Genomic DNA, 22,984 nt, shown 5'->3' with positions numbered 1-22,984 from the left:
CATTCCTTCTATTCCTAATTTCATCAGAGCTTTTATCAAGAAAGGATGCTGAATTTTGTCAAATCATGTTATTTATGTACTTGATTCTGTTTATATGCTGTATTACATTTATTAATTTGTGTATGTTGAATCATCCCTGCATCCCTGGAATGAAACTGACTTGAGCATGGTATATGATCTTTTTGATATGCTGTTCAATTTGGTTTTCTAGTATTTCACTCAGAATTTTTGCATCTGTGTTCATCAAAGAGATTGGCCTATAACTCTCTCTCTCTCTTTTTGTGGTGTCCTTGTTTGATTTTGGGATAAGTATAATACTGGCTTCATAGATTGAGCGTGGGTAGTGTTCCTTCCCTTTCTATTTCATGGAAAAGTTTGATGATTATTAGTATTAGTTTTTCTTTAAATGTTTGGTAGAATTCAGTAGTAAATCCACCCAGTTCTGGGCTTTTCTTTTTTGAGAGACTCTTTATTGATGCTTCAGTTTCATTACTTGTTATAGATCTATTTAGATGGTTTATAGCCTCTTGGTTCAATTTTGGTTGGTCATATGCATCTAGAAATTTACCCATTTTTCTAGATTTTCCAGTTTATTAGAGTATATGTTTTCAAAGTATTCCCTAATGACTCTCTTGATTTCATTAGTATTTGTTGTGATATTCCCTTCTTCATCTCTAATTTTATTAATTTGGATCTTTTCTCTCCTTATTTGTCAGGTTGGCTAAGGGTTTATAAATTATGTTTATCTTTTTGAGGAACCAACTTTTTGTTTCGTTGATTCTTTGTGTAGTGTTTTTGGTCTCTTATTTTGTTGATTTCAGTTTCAACATTTTAAACAGCTTGAAAATCTAATTCAGTCATTGAATATGCTAACTAAAACTTTTCTTTTGAGAAGAATTTTGTATACTGCTGGTGCTGATGATAGATACATTGATGATAGTTTTTTTTTTTTAGATTAGAATTTGGAAAATAAATTATATATGACAGTAAACAAAACTTTTAAAATAGAGAATTGGAAAGAACTAGGTATTTTGTTCCATTCTTATGGTTCATTCATGGAATGTGAAACAGCACATATTTAGGAACTTTTTCTTTCTTTACTTATCCTTTAGACTAATAATTTCTAGTTCTGTTAAGTTAAGAAATGTTGCTCCTGCTTTGAGGCAGAATTCAGCTACATCATCTCAAACTAATTCTAATCAGGACATATTCTGCACCAGAAAGAATTATCTCTGAATTTTTAAGTTAATGCCATAATTGAGGGGAAATAAATGTAAAATTGTATTATCTACTAATCTGGGAGGTATGAGTGTGGCAATTTTGTTGTGCTGATTTGACCCTTGTTATGGTTTGGATAAGTGTTCCCCCCAGAGTCTCATGTGTTGAAGGCTTGGTCCCCAGCTGGTGGCACTGTTGAAAGGTGACTGGGCTGTTAAGAGTTAGGGCCTAGTAGGAAGAGGTAGGTTACTAGGTGGGAGAAAGAAGGGTCTTTGAAGGGTGTATCTTGTCTTGGTTGCCATGAGGTGAGCAGCTTTCCTCCACTTTTCTGCCATGATCTTTCTGCCTTCCTACAGGCGCAGAAACAATGGTGCCAGCCATCCATGACTTGAAACCTCTGAAACCATGAAGATAAATCCTCCTGAAGTTGTTTATGTCAAGTATTTTGTAACAGTGATGCAAAATGACTTAAAATCTCCCAATATTAATTGCTTTTCAGCTGGAAGCACTAAAGAAATGATGGACAATTTTATCCAAAAACATTGTGGGTCCTTGACCTTATACTTTTCTAAAACATTCCAAGGACATCAGTATTCAAAATTTAATACCTAGAAAAAATAATAAAAATGGTTAAATTGATAAAATTATCATGTTTGTTACCATAGGATAATTAAGATTACTGGCAGGAATATGAAGCTCTCATTCAAATTGAATTTTGGTTCCTAGAATGGAGAACTAATCAGCAACAGTACACTAAGGGAATTTTGCTGAAGAAAACTATGCTTATTGATACTAATTTTATTTATTTTTCACTTTATATTTTTATATAAGATGTTGATTGACATAAATTAGGGTGGATAGATTTTTCTTCAATGCTAATAGGTTGAAACATTCCCTTCCTTTTCTTTTTTATTGTGTAGTGTAATATAATCCAGAAAATTGATGAATGTAATGGATTGGGCTCATAAATTATTTAAGTGAAGTATGTTTCAAAATTTCAGTCTTTCTACTACTCTAAAGAGGTAGGTAAGCATAAAGAAAAAGGATTTATATGTAACTGCTTTAAAATGTTTAAAAAGGTAATCCTTGGATATATAGATGCCAAATGATATTCCTGTTAGAATCAAGGAAAAGGCCACTTTGGGAAAAAAATGTAAAAAGGATTTCATCCATCTTTCTATGAAACCATAGTCAAATCTTTAAAAGTATCTTCTAAAAGTAAAAACACATGAGCTTAGAGTAGGGATGGGGAAATGTATAATGAAATTAAAGACTCTGGATTGGTAATGAAGTTTTAATGAACTTTACTCTCATAATTATTTCTTTTTATGCTTTGGAATAAATGAGCACCTTGTAACAGAAGCTGAAACTTATTTTTATTTTTTTTTTCATTTTTCTTTTATTATTCATATGTGCATACAAGGCTTGGTTCATTTCTCCCCCCACCCGCTCCCTTACCACCCACTCCGCCCCTCCCTCTCCCCCCGCTCAATACCCAGCAGAAACTATTTTGCCCTTATCTCTAATTTTGTTGTAGAGAGAGTATAAGCAATAATAGGAAGGAACAAGGGGTTTTGCTGGTTGAGATAAGGATAGCTATACAGGGCATTGACTCACATTGATTTCCTGTGCGTGGGTGTTACCTTCTAGGTTAATTCTTTTTGATCTAACCTTTTCTCTAGTACCTGTTCCCCTTTACCTATCGGCCTCAGTTGCTTTAAGGTATCTGCTTTAGTTTCTCTGCGTTAAGGGCAACAAATGCTAGCTAGTTTTTTAGGTGTCTTACCTATCCTCACCCCTCCCTTGTGTGCTCTCACTTTTATCATATGCTCATAGTCCAATCCCCTTGTTGTGTTTGCCCTTGATCTAATGTCCACATATGAGGGAGAACATACGATTTTTGGTCTTTTGGGCCAGGTTAACCTCACTCAGAATAATATTCTCCAGTTCCATCCATTTACCAGCGAATGATAACATTTCGTTCTTCTTCATGGCTGCATAAAATTCCATTGTGTATAGATACCACATTTTCTTAATCCATTCGTCAGTGGTGGGGCATCTTGGCTGTTTCCATAACTTGGCTATTGTGAATAGTGCCGCAATAAACATGGATGTGCAGGTGCCTCTGGAGTAAACAGTCTTTTGGGTATATCCCCAAGAGTGGTATTGCTGGATCAAATGGTAGACCAATGTCTAGCTTTTTAAGTAGCCTCCAAATTTTTTTCCAGAGTGGTTGTACTAGTCTACATTCCCACCAACAGTGTAAGAGGGTTCCTTTTTCCCCCGCATCCTCGCCAACACCTGTTGTTGGTGGTGTTGCTGATGATGGCTATTCTAACAGGGGTGAGGTGGAATCTTAGCATGGTTTTAATTTGCATTTCCTTTATTGCTAGAGATGGTGAGCATTTTTTCATGTGTTTTCTGGCCATTTGAATTTCTTCTTTTGAGAAAGTTCTGTTTAGTTCACATGCCCATTTCTTTATTGGTTGATTAGTTTTGGGAGAATTTAGTTTTTTAAGTTCCCTGTATATTCGGGTTATCAGTCCTTTGTCTGATGTATAATTGGCAAATATTTTCTCCCACTCTGTGGGTGTTCTCTTCAGTTTAGAGACCATTTCTTTTGATGAACAGAAGCTTTTTAGTTTTATGAGGTCCCATTTATCTATGCTATCTCTTAGTTGCTGTGCTGCTGGGGTTTCATTGAGAAAGTTCTTACCTATACCTACTAACTCCAGAGTATTTCCTACTCTTTCTTGTATCAACTTAAGAGTTTGGGGTCTGATATTAAGATCCTTGATCCATTTTGAGTTAATCTTGGTATAGGGTGATATACATGGATCTAGTTTCAGTTTTTTGCAGACTGCTAACCAGTTTTCCCAGCAGTTTTTGTTGAAGAGGCTGCTATTTCTCCATCGTATATTTTTAGCTCCTTTGTCAAAGATAAGTTGCTCATAGTTGTGTGGCTTCATATCTGGATCCTCTATTCTGTTCCACTGGTCTTCATGTCTGTTTTTGTGCCAGTACCATGCTGTTTTTATTGTTACTGCTTTGTAATATAGTTTGAAGTCAGGTATTGTGATACCTCCTGCATTGTTCTTTTGACTGAGTATTGCCTTGGCTATTCGTGGCCTCTTGTGTTTCCATATAAATTTCACAGTAGATTTTTCAATCTCTTTAATGAATGTCATTGGAATTTTGATGGGAATTGCATTAAACATGTAGATTACTTTGGGGAGTATCGACATTTTTACTATGTTGATTCTACCAATCCATGAGCATGGGAGATCTCTCCACTTTCTATAGTCTTCCTCAATCTCTTTCTTCAGAAGTGTATAGTTTTCCTTGTAGAGGTCTTTCACATCTTTTGTTAGGTTTACACCTAGGTATTTGATTTTGTTTGAGGCTATTGTAAATGGAATTATTTTCATACATTCTTTTTCCATTTGCTCATTGTTAGTGTATAGAAATGCTAATGATTTTTCTATGTTGATTTTATATCCTGCTACCTTGCTATAGCTATTGATGATGTCTAGAAGCTTCTGAGTAGAGTTTTTTGGGTCTTTAAGGTATAGGATCATGTCGTCTGCAAATAGGGATATTTTGACAGTTTCTTTTCCTATTTGTATTCCTTTTATTCCTTCTTCTTGCCTAATTGCTCTGGCTAGGAATTCCAGTACTATGTTGAATAGGAGTGGAGATAGTGGGCATCCTTGTCTGGTTCCTGATTTTAGAGGGAATGGTTTCAGTTTTTCTCCGTTAAGTATAATGCTGGCTGTAGGTTTGTCATATATAGCTTTTATAATGTTGAGGAACTTTCCTTCTATTCCTAGTTTTCTTAGAGCTTTTATCGTGAAATGATGTTGGATCTTATCAAAGGCTTTTTCTGCATCTATTGAGATGATCAAGTGGTTTTTGTCTTTGCTTCTGTTAATGTGGTTTATTACGTTTATTGATTTTCGCATGTTGAACCACCCCTGCATCCCTGGGATGAAGCCTACCTGGTTGTGGTGAGTAATCTTTTTGATGTGTTGCTGAATTCGGTTTGCCATTATTTTGTTGAGGATTTTTGCATCAATGTTCATTAAGGAGATTGGCCTATAGTTCTCCTTTTTGGAGGTGTCTTTGCCTGGTTTTGGGATAAGTGTAATACTGGCTTCATAAAATGTGTTTGGCAGTTTTCCTTCCCTTTCTATTTCGTGGAACAGTTTAAGGAGGGTTGGTATCAGTTCTTCTTTAAAGGTCTGATAGAATTCAGCAGAGAATCCATCAGGTCCTGGACTTTTCTTTTTGGGGAGACTCTTGATTGCTGCTTCAATTTCATTTTGTGTTATAGGTCTATTCAGGTGATTAATTTCCTCTTGGTTCAGTTTTGGATGATCATATGTATCTAGAAATCTGTCCATTTCTTTTAGATTTTCAAATTTATTTGAATATAGGTTCTCAAAGTAGTCTCTGATGATTTCCTGGACTTGCATGGTGTTTGTTGTTATCTCCCCTTTTGCATTCCTAATTCTACTAATTTGGGTTTTTTTCTCTCCTCATTTTAGTCAGGTTTGCCAGGGGTCTATTGATCTTGTTTATTTTTCCAAAGAACCAACTTTTTGTTTCATTAATTCTTTGTATGGTTTTTTTGGTTTCTATTTCGTTGATTTCAGCTCTTATTTTTATTATTTCTCTATTTGTTTTGGGATTTGCTTGTTCTTGTTTTTCTAGGAGTTTGAGATGTATCATTAGGTCATTGATTTGGGATCTTTCAATCTTTTTAATATATGCACTCATGGCTATAAACTTTCCTCTCAAGACTGCCTTAGCTGTGTCCCATAGGTTCCGGTAGGTTGTGTTTTCATTTTCATTGACTTCCAGGAACGTTTTAATTTCCTCTTTTTATTGCATCGATGATCCATTCTTCATTAAGTAATGAGTTATTTAGTTTCCAGCTGTTTGCATGTTTTTTGTCTTTACTTTTGTTGTTGAGTTCTACTTTTACTGCATTGTGGTCAGATAGTATGCACGGTATTATTTCTATTTTCTTATATTTGCTGAGGCTTGCTTTGTGCCCTAGGATATGATCTATTTTGGAGAAGGTTCCATGGGCTGCTGAGAAGAATGTATATTGTGTAGAGATTGGATGAAATGTTCTGTAGACATCTACTAGGTCCACTTGATCTATTGCATATTTTAGATCTTGGATTTCTTTATTGAGTTTTTGTTTGGATGACCTATCTATTGATGTTAATGGAGTGTTAAAATCTCCCACAACCACTGTGTTGGCGTTTATATATGCTTTTAGGTCTTTCAGGGTATGTTTGATGAAATTGGGTGCATTGACATTGGGTGCATACAGATTGATGATTATTATTTCCTTTTGGTCTATTTCCCCTTTTATTAGTATGGAATGTCCTTCTTTATCTCGTTTGATCAATGTAGGTTTGGAGTCTACTTTGTCAGAGATAAATATTGCTACTCCTGCTTGTTTTCGGGGGCCATTGGCTTGGTAAATCTTCTTCCAGCCTGTCGGTGAGATGAGTCTCCTGTAAGCAACAAATTGTTGGATCTTCTTTTTTAATCCATTTTGTCAAACGGTGTCTTTTGATGGGTGAATTAAGTCCATTAACATTAAGCATTAGTACTGATAGGTATGTGGTGATTCCTGCCATTTAGTTATCTTAGTTGTTTGAAGGTTTGATTGTGTGTACCTAACTTGATGTTACTCTCTACTGTCTTGCTTTTTCTTATCCTGTGGTTTGGTGCTGCCTGCCTTTTCATGGTTAAGTGGGTGTCACTTTCTGTGTGCAGGATCCCTTGCAGAATCTTTTGTAATGGTGGCTTTGTGGTCACATATTGTTTTAGTTTCTGCTTGTCATGGAAGACTTTTATTGCTCCATCTATTTTGAATGATAGCTTTGCTGGGTAGAGTATCCTGGGGTTGAAGTTATTTTCATTCAGTGCCTGGAAGATCTCACCCCACGCTCTTCTTGCTTTTAATGTTTCTGTTGAGAAGTCTGCTGTGATTTTGATGGGTTTACCTTTGTATGTTTCCTGTTTTTTCTCTCTTACAGCCTTCAATATTCTTTCCTTAGTTTCTGAACTTGTTGTTTTAATGATGATATGTTGTGGAGTAGTTCTATTTTGATCTGGTCTGTTTGGTGTCCTGAAGGCCTCTTGCATTTGTATGGGAATATCTTTCTCTAGATTTCGGAAATTTTCTGTTATTATTTTGTTGAATATATTACGCATTCCCTTTGCTTGCACCTCTTCTCCTTCTTCGATGCCCATGATTCTCAAGTTTGGTCTTTTGATGGAGTCAGTGAGTTCTTGCATTTTCTTTTCACAGGTCTTGAGTTGTTTAATTAATAGTTCTTCGGTTTTTCCTTTAATTACCATTTCATCTTCAAGTTCTGAGATTCTGTCTTCTGTTTGTTCTATTCTGCCGGATTGGCCTTCTGTTTTGTTTTGCAGTTCTGTTTCGTTCTTTTTTCTGAGGTTTTCCATATCCTGGCAGTTTTCTTCTTTATTGTTGTCTGTTTTTGTCCTGAGTTCATTTATCCATTTATTCATTGTGTTCTTTCACTTTGGTGTATATACAGTGCTTCTATGGTTTCCGTTATTTCTTCTTTTGCTTTTTCAAATTCTCTATTTTTATTGTCTTGGAATTTCTTGAGTGTCTCCTGTACATTTTGGTTGACCCTATCCAGTATCATCTCTATAAATTTCTCATTGAGTACTTGTAGTATGTCTTCTTTTAAATTATTCTTGTGGGCTTCATTGGGTCCTTTGGCATAGTTTATCTTCATTTTGTTGGAGTCTGGATCTGAGTTTCTGTTCTCTTCATTCCCCTCTGGTTCCTGTACTAATTTTTTGCTTTGGGGAAACTGGTTTCCCTGTTTTTTCTGTCTTCCCGTCATTGTCCTTGGTGTTGTTACTGTCCCTGTACTGTGTGTAATTAAGTATTTTCTAGCTTGTAATAATAACAATGGTAATATTTAGAATGGAAGAGTGAGCTGAGATGGAAAGCAAGAAGTTAAAGAAAAGGGGAAAACAAATATGCAGACAAGAGGGAGAAAGCAGAACAAGGTATCAGACAAGAGAGTTTCAAAGGTATAAACAGGGAGTGTTAGTGTACTAATCGACAATAGGCTGAACAGACAATAGAGAGACAGAGAGAGGATTGAAAATCAAAGGTAAAAAAAGTAAAAAATAAGTAAATGAAATTAATATCTATATATAAAAATGAATTAAAATGGAAAATAGGAAATTAAAAAAAAAACAAAAAAACCAAAAAACTTCCAAGTTTATATGCAATGCAATTTCAGTCTTAATAATTTGGATGTCTGTCTCAATCTCCAGTCCTGGAGTTGGTGCCTCAGATGTTGTTCTGTAGTTGTCTCATCAAAGGGGATGCATAAAGTAGAACAAAACTGCACACACACACACACACACACACACACACACACACACAAGGAAAAAAAAAAAGAAAAAAAAAAAAGCCCCACCAAGTGTCCCCAGTTCAAATGCAATACAGTTTCAGTAAGTTTTTCGGCTTGCAGGTGTAATTTGGTTGTTCTCTCATCAAAGGTAGGGAGAAAAAGAAAAAAAAACGTCTGGAGGCAGTTCTGGGAGTGGTATCTGCAACTGTGGCTTGCCTGCCTGCTGCTCTCAGCCTGCTGTAGCTGGTGGCATGATTTATGCAGGTCTCTAGGGTGAACTTAGCACTCACCTGGTCCCACAGGCTTTGTTTGCTCAGAGTTCTCCTGTGCAGGAGCCTCTGCTACAAGCTTTCCCCTTTCCAAGCACTGGGAAAGGTGACACTGCCCCGCGTTGTCAGGCCTGTGTGTTTATTTTCAGTTCATGTGGGAAGTGGGTCTTCCCCCCTCTCTTCTGAAGTTTTCCTCCCACTGCCACTTTCAGAAGCTTTCCTGCTCCTGCTTACTGGGCGGTGCTGCTGCTCCTGCCGGCCGCCATGTTTGTTTACAGCTCACGTGGGAAGTGGGTCTTCCCTCCTCTCACAAGCTTCCCCGCTTCTGGTTGCTGGGCAGGCGCCCCGCTCCGCCAGAGGCTCTCCGGCCCACCTGGCTTGTTTATTTACAGTCCCGAGAAGGATTCCCTTCCCCCAATCTTCAGCAATCAGGGCCCCCCACCCTCTTTCCAGCGTGTCTTAACTGTTCTTATTGCTTATTACTCAGTTTCTCTTTTTTTTTTTTCCCGGGTGGAGGTCAGTCTGTCCAGGGGGCTATGCTGCTCTGGCCCAGGCTTGTCTGTGGGAGAACCGCGGTACCGGGAAGCTCACCTGGTCCGCGTCTTCCCAAGCTGTCTGGGCGCCGGCCACTGGCGCCCTGGGGGCCCTCCTGGTTTCTCCGTTTAACGTGAAGTGGAGATTCTCTGCGCCGGCTGGAGATGTGGAGGGGGTCAAAGTTATGCCTTTTCTCGATGATTATGCCTGCAAAGTGTGTCTCCAGCGTCTCTCCAAGATTTCACTATAGGAGGGTCGCTTTCAGCTTCCTACCTCTAGCCTCCATCTTGGAATTCCCCTGAAACTTATTTTTATGAACTTAATGCATAATTATAAAATTGCTCAATAAGGCTTAGTTATAACACAATTATGATTACCCTATCAGATTTATGAAGTCATGCAAGGACAGTGTTAAGAAATTATTTTTTAAAATTTATTAACAAATATGTTTTTCTTTTTAGAATGAAGACCTAGTTTGCTTCAAAGATATCAAGCCAGCAGCCCCTTACCATTATCTTGTGGTGCCAAAGAAGCATATTGGAAATTGCAAAGATCTAAGCAGAGACCAAATAGACTTAGGTAAGATAATGGCAGTATTGTCTATGGTTATATCATCTTGAATTGGCTTCAGCAGTGGTAGTGATAGTTAAAAAGTCTAGCCAAGTATTATGAAAGAAAACTAGTAGGACTATTTCTGCTTTCCAGTTTAAAAAATTTCAAATATATACAAGAATAAAGAAAATAGTATTATTCCCATGATTTTTCACATTGACTTCAATATTTATTAACTTGTGGTCAATTTTTTTCATATATTAACCTCCCACAGAGGATTTGAAGTAAATTTCAGTCATCATGTTAATCCTTAAAGTCTCTAAGATATAATGACTTTTTTTGTGACTTTCAAAAATGATGCTTTGTCTTGACTCTGAAAATGAAAGGTGCTATGAAAAATTTTAAACATTAAGTTCTGTGCTAGATGAACTTATTTTATCTGATAGTAAGATCATGTTTATACCTGATTTAAGTCTTCTAGGCGGATGAATTAGTACTAGAGTTTAATTATGACATTTTATGATGAACTTTTAGCTTCTGGAAAGGAGATTCTCAATTTTGTTTCTTTCAAGATTCCTCCACATTTTCTTACTCACATCTTCTATGATTTGTCAGCTGTCACTTCCTAAAACATGTCTAAGTTCACTTCAAATCTTCCTTGTAACTAACTAACTAGTTTAGTTAGTACTTTAAAGTAACCTACAAGATAGATAAATTGAGGCAGGTCTTTAAAAGATGGATAAGAAAGTGCTGGATGGAAAAGTCTTGATGTGTAGTTCATTAGCATTTGGGCAACTGAATACCGGTTTTTAAACTACTATTTCTGATAGAACAAAGCTCCGTAGTCATCTGAAGTTCTATCAGTACTTTTGAGAACATATATGATCTCTAACCAGAAGGCAGCATTTGAACTTCGAAAAGTCAGATTTAACCTAAATTCATCTGACTTACTGAAATACTCTAGTATTTCTTCTTTATTATGACAAGTTTCTCTTTTATTCTTGTGGTCGTCTCTTAGAGATCATATTAGATTGTAGGAACTTTGGAATTTATCTTCAAGGTAGAGGTAGATTTGTAGAGAATAGAAGCTGCTGTTATAACTAGTTTTTACAACTAGTATATCAACTGTTAGTATTTTGGAAATAGCTGCTCAGTATTTGAGATTTCATAATATTGCTCGCTCTTTCTTTTGTATATATTTGCATATTAAAAACTTACAAGTTGTTGGAATTAATTTTTACATAACCTATAAAGTTGGGGAGATAATAAGCATATTGAAGAGCTCAGTAGCACCATGAAGCACACCAACTATTACTGACATTTATAGAAGTTTACTTAACTGCAGAATACTTATTTTTTAAAAGCACATGTTCATCAAGGAAGACCATATTCTGACCAATAAAGTAGGGCTCATTACATTTTAAATGCTTGATATCTTAAGAAATATGTTATCTGAAGACAGTGGAATTAAATTAGAAAAATAACAAAATCTAAAATAGCACTAAATATTTTAAAATCAAGCAGACTCATAAATAGCTCCTGAATAAAGAGATCAAAAAGAAAATATTTTTAAAATTAAATAACATACTTCTAAATAATTCCTAAATGAATCAATGAAGAAAATATTTTTAGTTGCTAGTCATAGTAGCATACATCTATAATCCCAGCACTTGGAGGTGGAGGCTGGAGTGTCACAATTTTGAGACAACCTGGACCACATAACGAGTTCCAGACAACATGGACTACATAGCAAGACTCTGTCTCAAAAAAAGAAAAAAGTATGCTAAGTAGTTTGTGAGACCCTATCTCAAAAATATTCAACACAAAAAAAAGGGCTGGCAGAATGGCTCAAGTGGTAAGAGCACCTGCCTAGCGAGAGGCCCTGAGTTCAAACCCTAATACCACCAAAAAAAAAAAGGTAAAATCACAACGAAATATTTATTGTTGATTGGTAACAAAAATAGAACATATTAAAATTTGTGGAAAGTAGGTAAAGCACTACTTAGGAATAAATTTATATCTTTAAATGATCGTATTAGAAAAGGAGTTTAAAGCCAATTATTTCAGTTTCAACTTTAAGATGCTAGAAAAGGAATGGCAGAGTGGCTCAAGTGGTAGAGTGCCTGCATCACAAACATGAGGCGCCAAGATCAAACACCAGTACTGCCAAAAAAAAAAAAAAAAAAAAAACTAGTAAGCCAGGCCAAAGTAAGTATACAAAAGGAAACAATAAAGATTACGTATCAATGAACTAGAGAAGAGATAATAGATTTTACTTTATGTATTTTGAATCTGATTTTAAGTAAATACATGATTAAGATTGTTAAAGCTTCCCAATGAATTGATATTTTAAAATCATTATAAAGTATCTCTTTGTACCCATAGAAATACTCTTTGAGTTTATTTTGTGCATATTAATTTAGCTACTTCAACTTTCTTAGTATTTACTGTTTGCTTTGGGTATCCTTTTTTATTTACTTATTTATTTAGTAGTACTAGGGTTAGAACTTAGGGCCATACACTTGCTATCAGACACTCTACCACTTGAGCTACTCCACTGGCCCTTTTTTTTGCATTCAGTATTTTTTGAGATAGGATGTCATGAACGACTTGCCAGGACTGACTTTGAACTGAGATTCTCCTGATCTCTGTTTCCTTAGTAGCCAGGATATAGATGTGAGCCACCGGCGCTTGGCTTTTTTTTTTTTAAACTTTCACCCAAATGAATATTTATATTTAAAGACTTGAATGGAAGAGTTGAGTTCACCTATGCTATACTGTAAGAACTTGTACAAATGTCACATTGTATCCACAGTACAACAATAAAAAATAAAGACTTGAAGACAGAAATATGGCTGGGTCTTTTTCTTTCTTTTATTCATATGTGCATACAATGTTTGGGTCATTTTCCCCCCCTTCCCCCTCGCTACCAGGCAGAAACTATTTTGCCCTTATCTCTGATTTTGTTGAAGAGAGAGTATAAGCAATAATAGGAAGGACCAAGGGTTTTTGCTAGTTGAGATAAGGATAGCTATACAGGGAATTTACTCGCACTGCTTTCCTGTACATATGTGTTACATTCTAAATTAATTCTTCTCGAACTAACCTTTTCTCTAGTTCCTGGTCCCCTTCTCCTATTGGCCTCTGTTGCTTTAAAGTTTCTGCATTAGTTCCTTTGCATTGAAGACATCAAATGCTATCTTGTTTTTTTTGGGTTTCTTGCCTATCCTCATACCTCCCTTCTGTGCTCTCCCCTCATCATGTGATCAAAGTCCAGTCCCCTTGTTGTGTTTGCCCTTGATCTAAAAGTCCACATATGAGGAAGAACATATGAATTTTGGTCTTCTGGGCCTGGCTAACCTCGCTCAGGATGATGTTCTCCAGTTCTATCCATTTACCTGCAAATGATAAGATTTTGTTCTTCCTCATGGCTGACTACGTAGTATTCCATTGTGTATAAATACCACATTTTCTTAATCTATTCATCAATAGTGGGGCATCTTGGCTGTTTCCATAACTTGGCTATTGTGAATAGTGCTGCAATAAACATGGGTGTGCAAGTGTATGGCTGGGTCTTGATATTTTTTGTAATGTAATATGGAAATCTCTTGTCTTTTCATTGGAGTGTTAGTCTATCAGCATTTAAGGTAACAATTGAGATTGCTGGAATTAGATCTTCTGTCTTGCCATTTATCCCATTTTTTTCGTATTGCTTTGTTTCTTTCTTGTATTTCATGGTTGATTGAATATACATTTCAGTATTTATCTGTTGTTTTATTATCTATTCTTTTGTATTTGTTTACTTAGTGGTTGTTTTAGAGCGATTACAATATACATTCTTTATTACCACAGTTTACTTAAAGTTAATATAAACATTGTATCAATTCACGTAAAGGTGAGAAACCTTGCAACATTTGGTGTTATTTTTATCATATAGACACTTTAAAATCCTATAATAGTGCTAAAATTACTGGTTAAACACTCATGTGTCCTTTAAAGATACAAAGGGAAAAACATTTTTTTATATTTACCTACATAGGATTTTAAAAGAGTATTTACAAGAAAAAAGATATAGTCTGGCTTGAAGTAATGCCCAGCTTGAAGTAATTTGGAAACTTTTTTGACTATATGGTACAATAGTTTAGTCATGGAAATCTGATAGTCTCCCAGGCAAGCCTGACTTAGACAAGCAAATATTAACGATTAAATAATTCTCATGTTAGCAATTCTCCTCTGTGGATAGTCTCTCACTTCTTCCCCATTAAACACAGGATTATAGCACGGATAGGCCTAAGGTTTGGAATTCTGCTTTTTAAGATCCCAGGTTACCAAAATTTTTCTAATGAAGAGGCTTTTCCTCCTCTGCAGGCTATAAAACACCAAGAGAAAAAAGATAATAGGCAGATAGATAGTGTTTGGAAGTCAGTCATTTTACATGTATTTGACTAGTCATGACTAGGCTGGCTGGGTGATGTCATTATCTCCAATTTGGGCTCTGTCTTTTTAAAAAAATTAATTTTTAATAAAGTTACATGGATTTATTTTATACATATTTCAAAATAAAATACACATTGTGAAATGAGTAAATAAAGCTAACATATTTATTAACTTGTGTATTTATCACTTTTTGTGGTGAGAACCCTTAAAACTGACTGATTTTTTAAGAATATAGTATATTGTGCTGGGTGTGGTGGTGCGTACCTGTAATCCCAGTACTTGGGAGGCTGATGTAGAAGGATCATAAATTTGAGGCTAGTCTGGGCTCTATAACAAGACCATGTCTCAAAAAACAAAATAAAAAAATGAATTATTATTCACTGTATTCACCATGCTGTACAGTAGATCTCTTGAACTTATGTCTCTACAGCTTTGAATCTCTTGACCAACATCTCCCCTCTGGGTTGTTGTGGATAATGCCACAATGAATATGCTGTCTCTTCTTGATTCAAACAATTTCTGTTTACTTAGCCTCCTTATGATGAAAATCAGACTTTAGGATGCTCAGATGTCCTAAACAGCCACTTAATAATACCTCTCAACAACTGTTAGCTTCTATGTGTCATGTTTTGTGACAGTATTTTTCCACTGGGGTTCACTGTGAACCTTCATTGCAGGTGCTGATGAGCAGACTTCTCCATAACATAACACTAGCAAATGTGTCTCTAAATGTTTACCCGTTTGATGTGACTTTTGACTAGAACCCTAAAAATTAAGATGAATGGCAATGTAGTGAACTTAATATCTCCCATAACATAATGTAATCTCTTTCCTGTTTCATAGTGGAGAGCATGGTTGCTGCTGGAAAAACTGTTCTTGAAAGGAGTAATTTCACTGACTTTACAGATGTGAGGTATGTGTCTACTTCAGATAGAAACCAACATTATACATACGGAGTTTTCTGAAATACTATGTTTCATGAAAAAGGGAAGCAGTCGTGGCAGAGTGTGTGGTGTAAGTGCAGTTTTGCTGAAAATAAGAATGTAATTCATTGATAGTATAAATTTAATAAAACTATTTGTAATGTCTGAATGTCTTCCAAAAATCTACACTTACAGATTGTACAGTATAGATGAGTCGTGGGTAGGTAAAATAGTTGAGTGCTCTTTTTTGTTGTTCTGTATGATCATTCATTAAAATTTTATGTAAAGTGAATTTTGGTAGATAAACTTTTATGTGATTTAAAAATACATCATTAGACTTCTAGCATGAAATTAACCTGAATTCATTGCCTGCTGAACTGAACTCTAGCATTTGCCAAAGCTTGAACAAAAGCTCATATGTTCAGTTAACTATTGTAATGAGTCTAAATGTTTTCCTTCTTAAAAGATTTCTGACTTTGCGTTCTGTGTTGCAGGCAGTGCCAAGGCAGGTATAGTAATTACTCCGAGTACTACTAAACCCGAGTTCAGAACAGACCTCAGTACTAGTGCTATCTGTGTCACTTGTGTACTGTACTTGGACTAGCTGTGTGGCTTGAGAGAAGTCATTTAACCTCTCCAAGATAATACCTACATTGTCTACTTGCAGGCTCAAAAGAGATTATGTATGTGGAAATCCTCTGAAAACTGTTAAGCATTATCCAAGTTTGACAATGACAAGGAACATGGTATTTGAAACCTTTTGGGCTGACGCAGCATATTTCCTTCCCAGTCATGGGAATGCTTATTAGTGGAATGGACAATGAGAAAGGAGTCTGGGGCCTTCAGTTTCACTTCTAGCTCTACCACTTTTTAACTTGAAGTCTCAAACATTTTATTTATTTATTTATTGAGATAGGATTAGCTATGTTGCCCAGGTTGGCTTTGAACTTCTCAGTTCAGGTAACCCTTCTGCCTCAGTTTCCCTCCCCCTTGCTAGTACCTGTGACTACATAGGTACACCACTTTTGCTTCTCTATCTTTAAAAATGAGAAGGTTGAGTGAACTATTGAGTTTCTTCTAGATCATTTGATTCCACATCATATGATTCCATGTGATTCTTGTTTCACAGATGGAAAAACCTCATCTCTTCTACTAGGTAGCAGGTTTTCAATAAGTGCTACATATCTGACTCCACAGTGTTGGTCTCAGGGGATCATGGCTGTGCTCTAGCTCTTTTCCTATTCTTGTTCCCTCATCCCTACTCATTTTGGTTCGAACAGGCAAAAATACCTAGGTTTTGATGATTGTTACAGATGTTCATTCTTCCACTCAGCAAAAGTAGACTTGCAAAACTATTCGTAAACTGTTTTTTTTTAGAGATTAAATAATAGCTTAAAGCTTCTTTTATATTTAAAGGAATTTCCCATTAACTGATTTATGAAGGAAACAATTATGAATAATTACCATATCATTTATTTTTGGTATTAAAGAAGAAATTTAGGTGATTACAAAAGTTTTTTTTGATGATGATATTGTTGGTTGTTGGTAAAGTCCAAGCACTTTATTAAAGGTGAAAGCATGCCATCTACTGGCTATGTCTTGGAATAGCACTAGTAATTGAGTGTCCAACATTTTTTTTTTTAAAGTTCATTACAGGAATATTATTTTGCCAGAATTAAGGCTTAATATGATAATTACTGCAGTGATTAGAAATAATGCCAACTCAGGATTTATACTGAGGTGTAATATGCTGTTAAGGCCTTCCTTGATAGTGAGCTTATATTACTATGAACTTCAACATGAAAAGAAGAGGAACTGTGTGAATACTTTGAAATACATAAAGAAAAGTAGTAAAAGATCTATGAGTGGTCATCTGTCTACCTTAGGTAACTTGTTTTGGATATCTTTAAGATTTATGTGATTTAATCTGAAAAGTAGTTTAAAGTATTACAGAACTGATTTGTCAAATGCTTCTTACCTTTTTCTTTTAGGATGGGTTTCCATGTACCACCATTTTGTTCCATTTCTCACCTGCACCTTCATGTTTTGGCACCAGTCAAACAATTTGGCTTTTTATCAAAGTTGGTTTACAGAGCAAATTCCTATTGGTTTATCACAGTAAGTATTACTATTATAATAACAGCATACAAACATATTTAAAGTATTTGCCTTTTTTGTTATAGTTTTTTTCTTGGCTATATAGTAGGCACCTACAGCTCTCATCAACTTGACCATCTGTTTTAGTATACTGCTTGCACATATCCTTTGTGTTGGGGTTCAAATCCAGGATCTTATGCATGCCTGGCAAATGTTCTAACACTGAGCTATAGCCCCAGGTCATTTTTTGTTTTTATTTTGTTTTGAGACTGAGTCTTGCTGTAGAGGCCAGGCTGGCTTCAAAGCTTGTAATCCTCTGGACTCAGCCTTCTGAGTAGCTGGAATTATAGGCACATGCCATTGTGCACATTTCAAAATATTTTGGGAAAATTTCCAGGTCATCAGATCTATAGGAAGAGAAGGTTTGACTAAGTCTTCCCATTGCATGTATGGCATATGATATAGGAAGGATGACATTAAGAATGCAAACTTTGGAGGCAGATCTGAATATAAATTCTGGCTCTAGAAAGATTACTTGTTGCTTCTATCATCATAATCATCAGCATCATTATAGAATATTGAATTTTAAATTTTTGGGGGTGTGTGTGATAGTGAACCATGTCTCCTACCTAACTTGAGTTTTAGTAATTTTGATGGTCATTTTAAACTTCTTAGGAAAGTATGTCAGTACTAGTATCAGCTACCTGATTTGAAGCTGAAGTTTTCAGCTTAAAATATTGCAGAATTGTAGTTTGATGAGGCAATGGTGGAATAAAATTCAGTTATTTATAGGCCTGTGGTCTGATGGTTGTTTTACCCTCTAGGACCATTTGTCCAGTAATTTACCAGGCTCTTATTTTATGTGTCCATGATAATAAGATGACTGATAGTTGGTATATCTGAATAATCATTAAATAGTATTTATTTGCCACTAGTTAGTGAATGGTATTGTTGAAGACATAGTACAGAAGAAATGAAAATGCATCTGATTGGACTCAGTAGTAGTGCTCTCACCTACCACATGCCAGATGCTGGTTTCATTCCCTTGGGGAAAAAGCATCAGATTCCTAGAAACTTCATATTTCAAACATACCCCTGTCTTCAACATGTTGACCAGATGATTTTAGTTAATTAACAAACATGTATTTAGGAGCTGCGTGTATATTTGAAATGAAGTTGGACATTCTGCAGGGCAGCAGGTGTATGTGGTAATTTTAAAAAGTCAGTGGGATTAAAAAATTTTTTTCTATATATATATTTCTGGTTTTCTATAAGATCTTGATTTTGTAGTAAAAAATTAAAACACATTTTAATTTTTAATTTAATTTGGGAGTATAGCTCAGTAGTAGAGCATATTTTCTTATGTGAAAATTTTTAGTTGGAAAATATGAATAAGCAAAGTTTATTTAACTTTATTGACTTGTTTAAGGCTTGTCTTTGCAGTTTGAGTTCTCTTTAAGTTTGGAATTTTGTCAGTAGTATACATTATGAAACTGAAGAAATCAAGATAATGATATTGAAGTTTCTTCCAAGATCATCGTATGTAGTGTTCCAGATTATAAAAGGATGATTGCAAAAAGCTCTTGGAAATGCTGTAACTCAAAGACAGCATTTAAAATGTTCAAAGGACTTTTTTAGAGTAGAGTTAGGTTCTCAGCAAAATTGAATGCAAAGTACAGAAGTCCCTCATACCCCTGTCTGTGCACATGCACAGGTTTTGCATTAGTGTATCCTTACCACACTGGTACAGTTGTTACAGTTAATGAGTGAGTATTGACACAGCATCCTCACCCAAGTTCACAGTTTACTTTAGGGTTCACTCTTGTACATTCTGTTAGTTTTGACAAATGTGTAATGAGATGTAGCCACCATTGTAGTATCGTACTGAATAGTTTCACGGCTCTAAAAATCCTTCACTCTGCTTAATCATCCCACCCTTTCCACTAGTCTCTGATATTTTTAATATCTCCATAATTTTATCTTTTCAGTATGTTGGAATCATACAGTGTATGGCCTTTTCAGATTGCTTTTTTCACTTAATAATAGGCTTTTAGGTTCCTCTATGTCTAGTTTAAAGCTTTAATATGTTTATTTTCCTTTTCATACTGAAACTTCTTAATACTTAATATAGCTTATAATCAGCCAATTTATATATGTAGAATTTATATATGCAAAATATCTTTACTAGAGTTTATAAAAATATCAGATAGTTTTGTAAGATACTTTTGGGGAACAGAGTATATAGCACCCTGCTCTTCTGATGTGGTTTATTATAATAGGGATGCCAACAGAATTATTTGGTAGAGGCAATGATATCTAACATAAAAACATATCTTTGTGTTTTTTTTTAAACTATAGGCTGATTATTTGATTGAAAAACTAAGAAAATGAAAACTACAGCAGTAGAAGATTTTCCTGATCTTGTCTCTGCTCTGTATGAGCCAATATTTTGGTCCCTTTGAAGTCTAATAGCAATTTTAAGGTTTGTTGGGTTTTATGAGAAACTTGTCACTGAGTAGCCTTAAATATTTTCTGAATGACTGTGACAGTTACATGAATACTCAGTCACTGACTTTTTCTTTTGATAGTTATTTTTCTAAGGGTTTATGCATAAAATACTACAGATAAAATTTCATTTAAAAGAAATTCTTTTAATCAAAATGGGTTCTCTGTTTTTAAAAAGTTCAACTAATTTCACTCTCAGTAGTCTTAATAGTGATTTATTTATGATGAATAAACTGGTATAGAAAGTACTTTATTGGAACCTTTATTACTGTGAAGGAGAAAAAGAAATTAACTATTTCTTGTTCTATAATTTTACACATAAAATTTCAAAGTAAAGATAGCACACAGTAATCTCTGATATTGCTGAGGGAAACAATTACATAGATGTCATTTCTTACTCAGGTTTCAGCCTGGCATCTTTTAAAATAAATTGGTCCTGAAAGCTATTAAATATTTATATAATATCCCCCTTAGCCATGGAGGATACAGTTCAAGATTTGGTGGTACCTGGAATCTGTGCATATGTAGCTGTGATAAAGTGCAGTTTATAAGACACGTTAAGATCTTGACAACAGTAACTAACAATAAACTATACAGTTATAACAACATACTGTGATAATATTGCCAGTACCACTTTTGTGCTTTGGGGCCATTGCTGAGTAAAATAAAAGTTAGTTGAGTACAGGTACTGTGATACTTCAACAGTCTGATAACTGAGATGATTACTACAGGTGGGTAGTATATACAGCATGGATGATTCACATCCCAGGTGGGATGATGTGAGATTTTATCATGTTAATCTGAATGGCATGCAGTTTAAAACATGAATTGTTTATTTCTGGAATTTTTATTTAACATTTTCAGTTTATCATAGGTAACTGAAACTATGAAAAGTTAAACCACAAGAAGTAAAGCCTCAGAAAAGGGGTACTACTATAATGTAATTTGTAATAGGAATTTACAATAATAAGCAATTTGGCTATCTAACAGAATTCCTGTAGTAGAATTTTACCTGTAAGAACACAGAGGAGGAAAGACATAAAGTGGTCTATTAATGTATTAAAACTGACAGAAACTGTTGCTTCATAGCATGTTTTTTTTTGTATGAAACAGAAATTAGAATAGAAGTGGTTAGTCCTAGTTTTTATCATGAAAAGTCTCGATGTGAAAGTAGATACAGACTTAGATGAGAAAATTTATTTGAATAACACAGTGCAATGTTAATATTATTGGTGTATCATTTTGTAAACATGTTTCGTTAGAAATTGTGTTTTGGTGCCAATCTACAGTCATAATAGTGAATGTGAATGAACAGTAGGTACTGAAAGCTAATCCTACATTGTGCCAGAGTATAATAGTGCTATGTACACAAAGAAAAATGAACCTAAAGATTAATGTATTGTTGCTGAGTTTATTAGTTCATTCCTTGCTTAGGCATGGTGTTAAACATAGTTTTAAGTAATGAAATACTTACTAAAATACTTAGTTAAGACATCTGTAATCATTATTTAGTTTGTTCATTTTTCATTCAGCGAACATTTGTTGAGCATTTAACATGTACCAGACACTGCCAGGATCTCTCAGAAAATGAAGAAGTGAGAGAGGAAAGTTTACCTGCTGTTGCTAATACTACAGGGGTTAGACAGAATTAGTAAGTGGAATTTATTGTGTTAAGTGATGTAAAGCTCAGAGAAGAGGCTATGCATAGGACATCATTTCTAAGAGTAGGTGGCAAAAGAACCGAATATTCCAGTGTCAGTGTTGGGCAGGTAGACAGTGGCAGCTTAGGCTGAGAAGTCCACATGTAGTTTCCTTGAGATCTGCTTCCACTCTTTCTCACTTTACAGTTAAACAGTGTCTAAATTTCAGCTTATTCATTGGAGGTTTATGGGCTCTAAAAATTAGTTTTACAGGTTTTTCACCACTAGTTTGTGAAATAGCTGAGTACTTATATAAATTAAAAGTTGCAAGTTTCTGTAACTGAGTTAAAGTATAACCAGCTTCAGAGAAGGATTTTGCAGCATGTGTAACTGTTATATGTTTTACCATGTGAACTGAAATTATTTAATTGGCAGCATTATGACAACATGGAAGATAACTTAAGGAATTCTTAAATGCCTGTGGACCTCTAAAATGTGATTAGCAACTGATTCAACTTACATAGGTTTATACCCTCCCATACAGGTTTTTCTTGTTGGAAAATGAGGGTTTTTTTTAATCTATAAAGATTAATAATCAAATTACTACAACTAAAATTCACTTAGCCTTTTCAGTAGTCTACTTGGTAACTCCTTACCTATTCATAACGTTAGTTTAAAGCAAAGCTAATTCATAACCATTTAAAATGCTTAAAACAGTATTGAGAGCATTATTTATGCATGTTTGACAATATTTGTACAATTGTGGAATTGTAAATTTATTATAATAAACTATTTTAACTGTGCTTCCTTAGCCAACAGGAAATAAAATAAATATAGAAGAATACTGTGTCAAGTTTTGCTTCTCTGGATTCTTAATAGCATTAAAAACAGAGATTCAGATGAAAGGTGGTTTTTTTTTTTGGTGGGACTGGGGTTTGAACCCAGGGCTTCATGCTCACCAAAGCAGGTGCTCTACCACTTGCGCCACACCTCCAGCCCAAGATGAAAGGTGTTTGATAAATTGGCTGATCACACTGTGTAAATGGGTCACTGTTACAGATGTTGGCATACGTCTTCTTTTATACAAAGAATCCAAGGTCAAGGCAGTCTTTATTATTTTAACAATCATACTTCTAGATTTTGATGTAAAAAATTTAATCTGTAAAAGTTGATGCCTGTAGTTTTCATTGTTTCTTTTCTGGGTTTGAACTCAGGGCCTTGTGCTTGTAAGCAGCATACTCACACTTAAACCACTCCACCAGCCCTCGTTGCATATTTCATTACATACTTGGTACAAGTACTCCAGTTCACTGAAACGAAGTTGATAACCTGTTGATTCATCTGTTCTAGAACTATAAATACACAAAGCAGGCCTGTAATTC

General features: G+C 35.1%; 1 protein-coding gene across 1 annotated transcript in view; it reads left to right on the top strand.

The window, feature by feature from the left end:
- The window catches only part of Hint3 (histidine triad nucleotide binding protein 3), a 30,273-nt gene extending 7,829 nt beyond the window's left edge, over positions 1-22,444 (top strand). Inside the window, exons 2-5 of the mRNA XM_020186232.2 lie at positions 9,910-10,027; positions 15,281-15,350; positions 17,352-17,478; positions 19,816-22,444. Coding sequence (XP_020041821.1) covers positions 9,910-10,027; positions 15,281-15,350; positions 17,352-17,478; positions 19,816-19,848 — 348 coding nt within the window. The 3' untranslated portion in view covers positions 19,849-22,444. The remainder of the gene's footprint in view (positions 1-9,909; positions 10,028-15,280; positions 15,351-17,351; positions 17,479-19,815) is intronic.
- Positions 22,445-22,984: the final 540 nt, after the last annotated feature.

Source organism: Castor canadensis, chromosome 1 (assembly GCF_047511655.1).
Source record: "Castor canadensis chromosome 1, mCasCan1.hap1v2, whole genome shotgun sequence".
Lineage (NCBI taxonomy): Eukaryota > Metazoa > Chordata > Mammalia > Rodentia > Castoridae > Castor > Castor canadensis.
The sequence above is the reverse complement of the archived record's forward strand: the minus strand, read 5'-3'. Positions and strand labels throughout refer to the sequence as shown.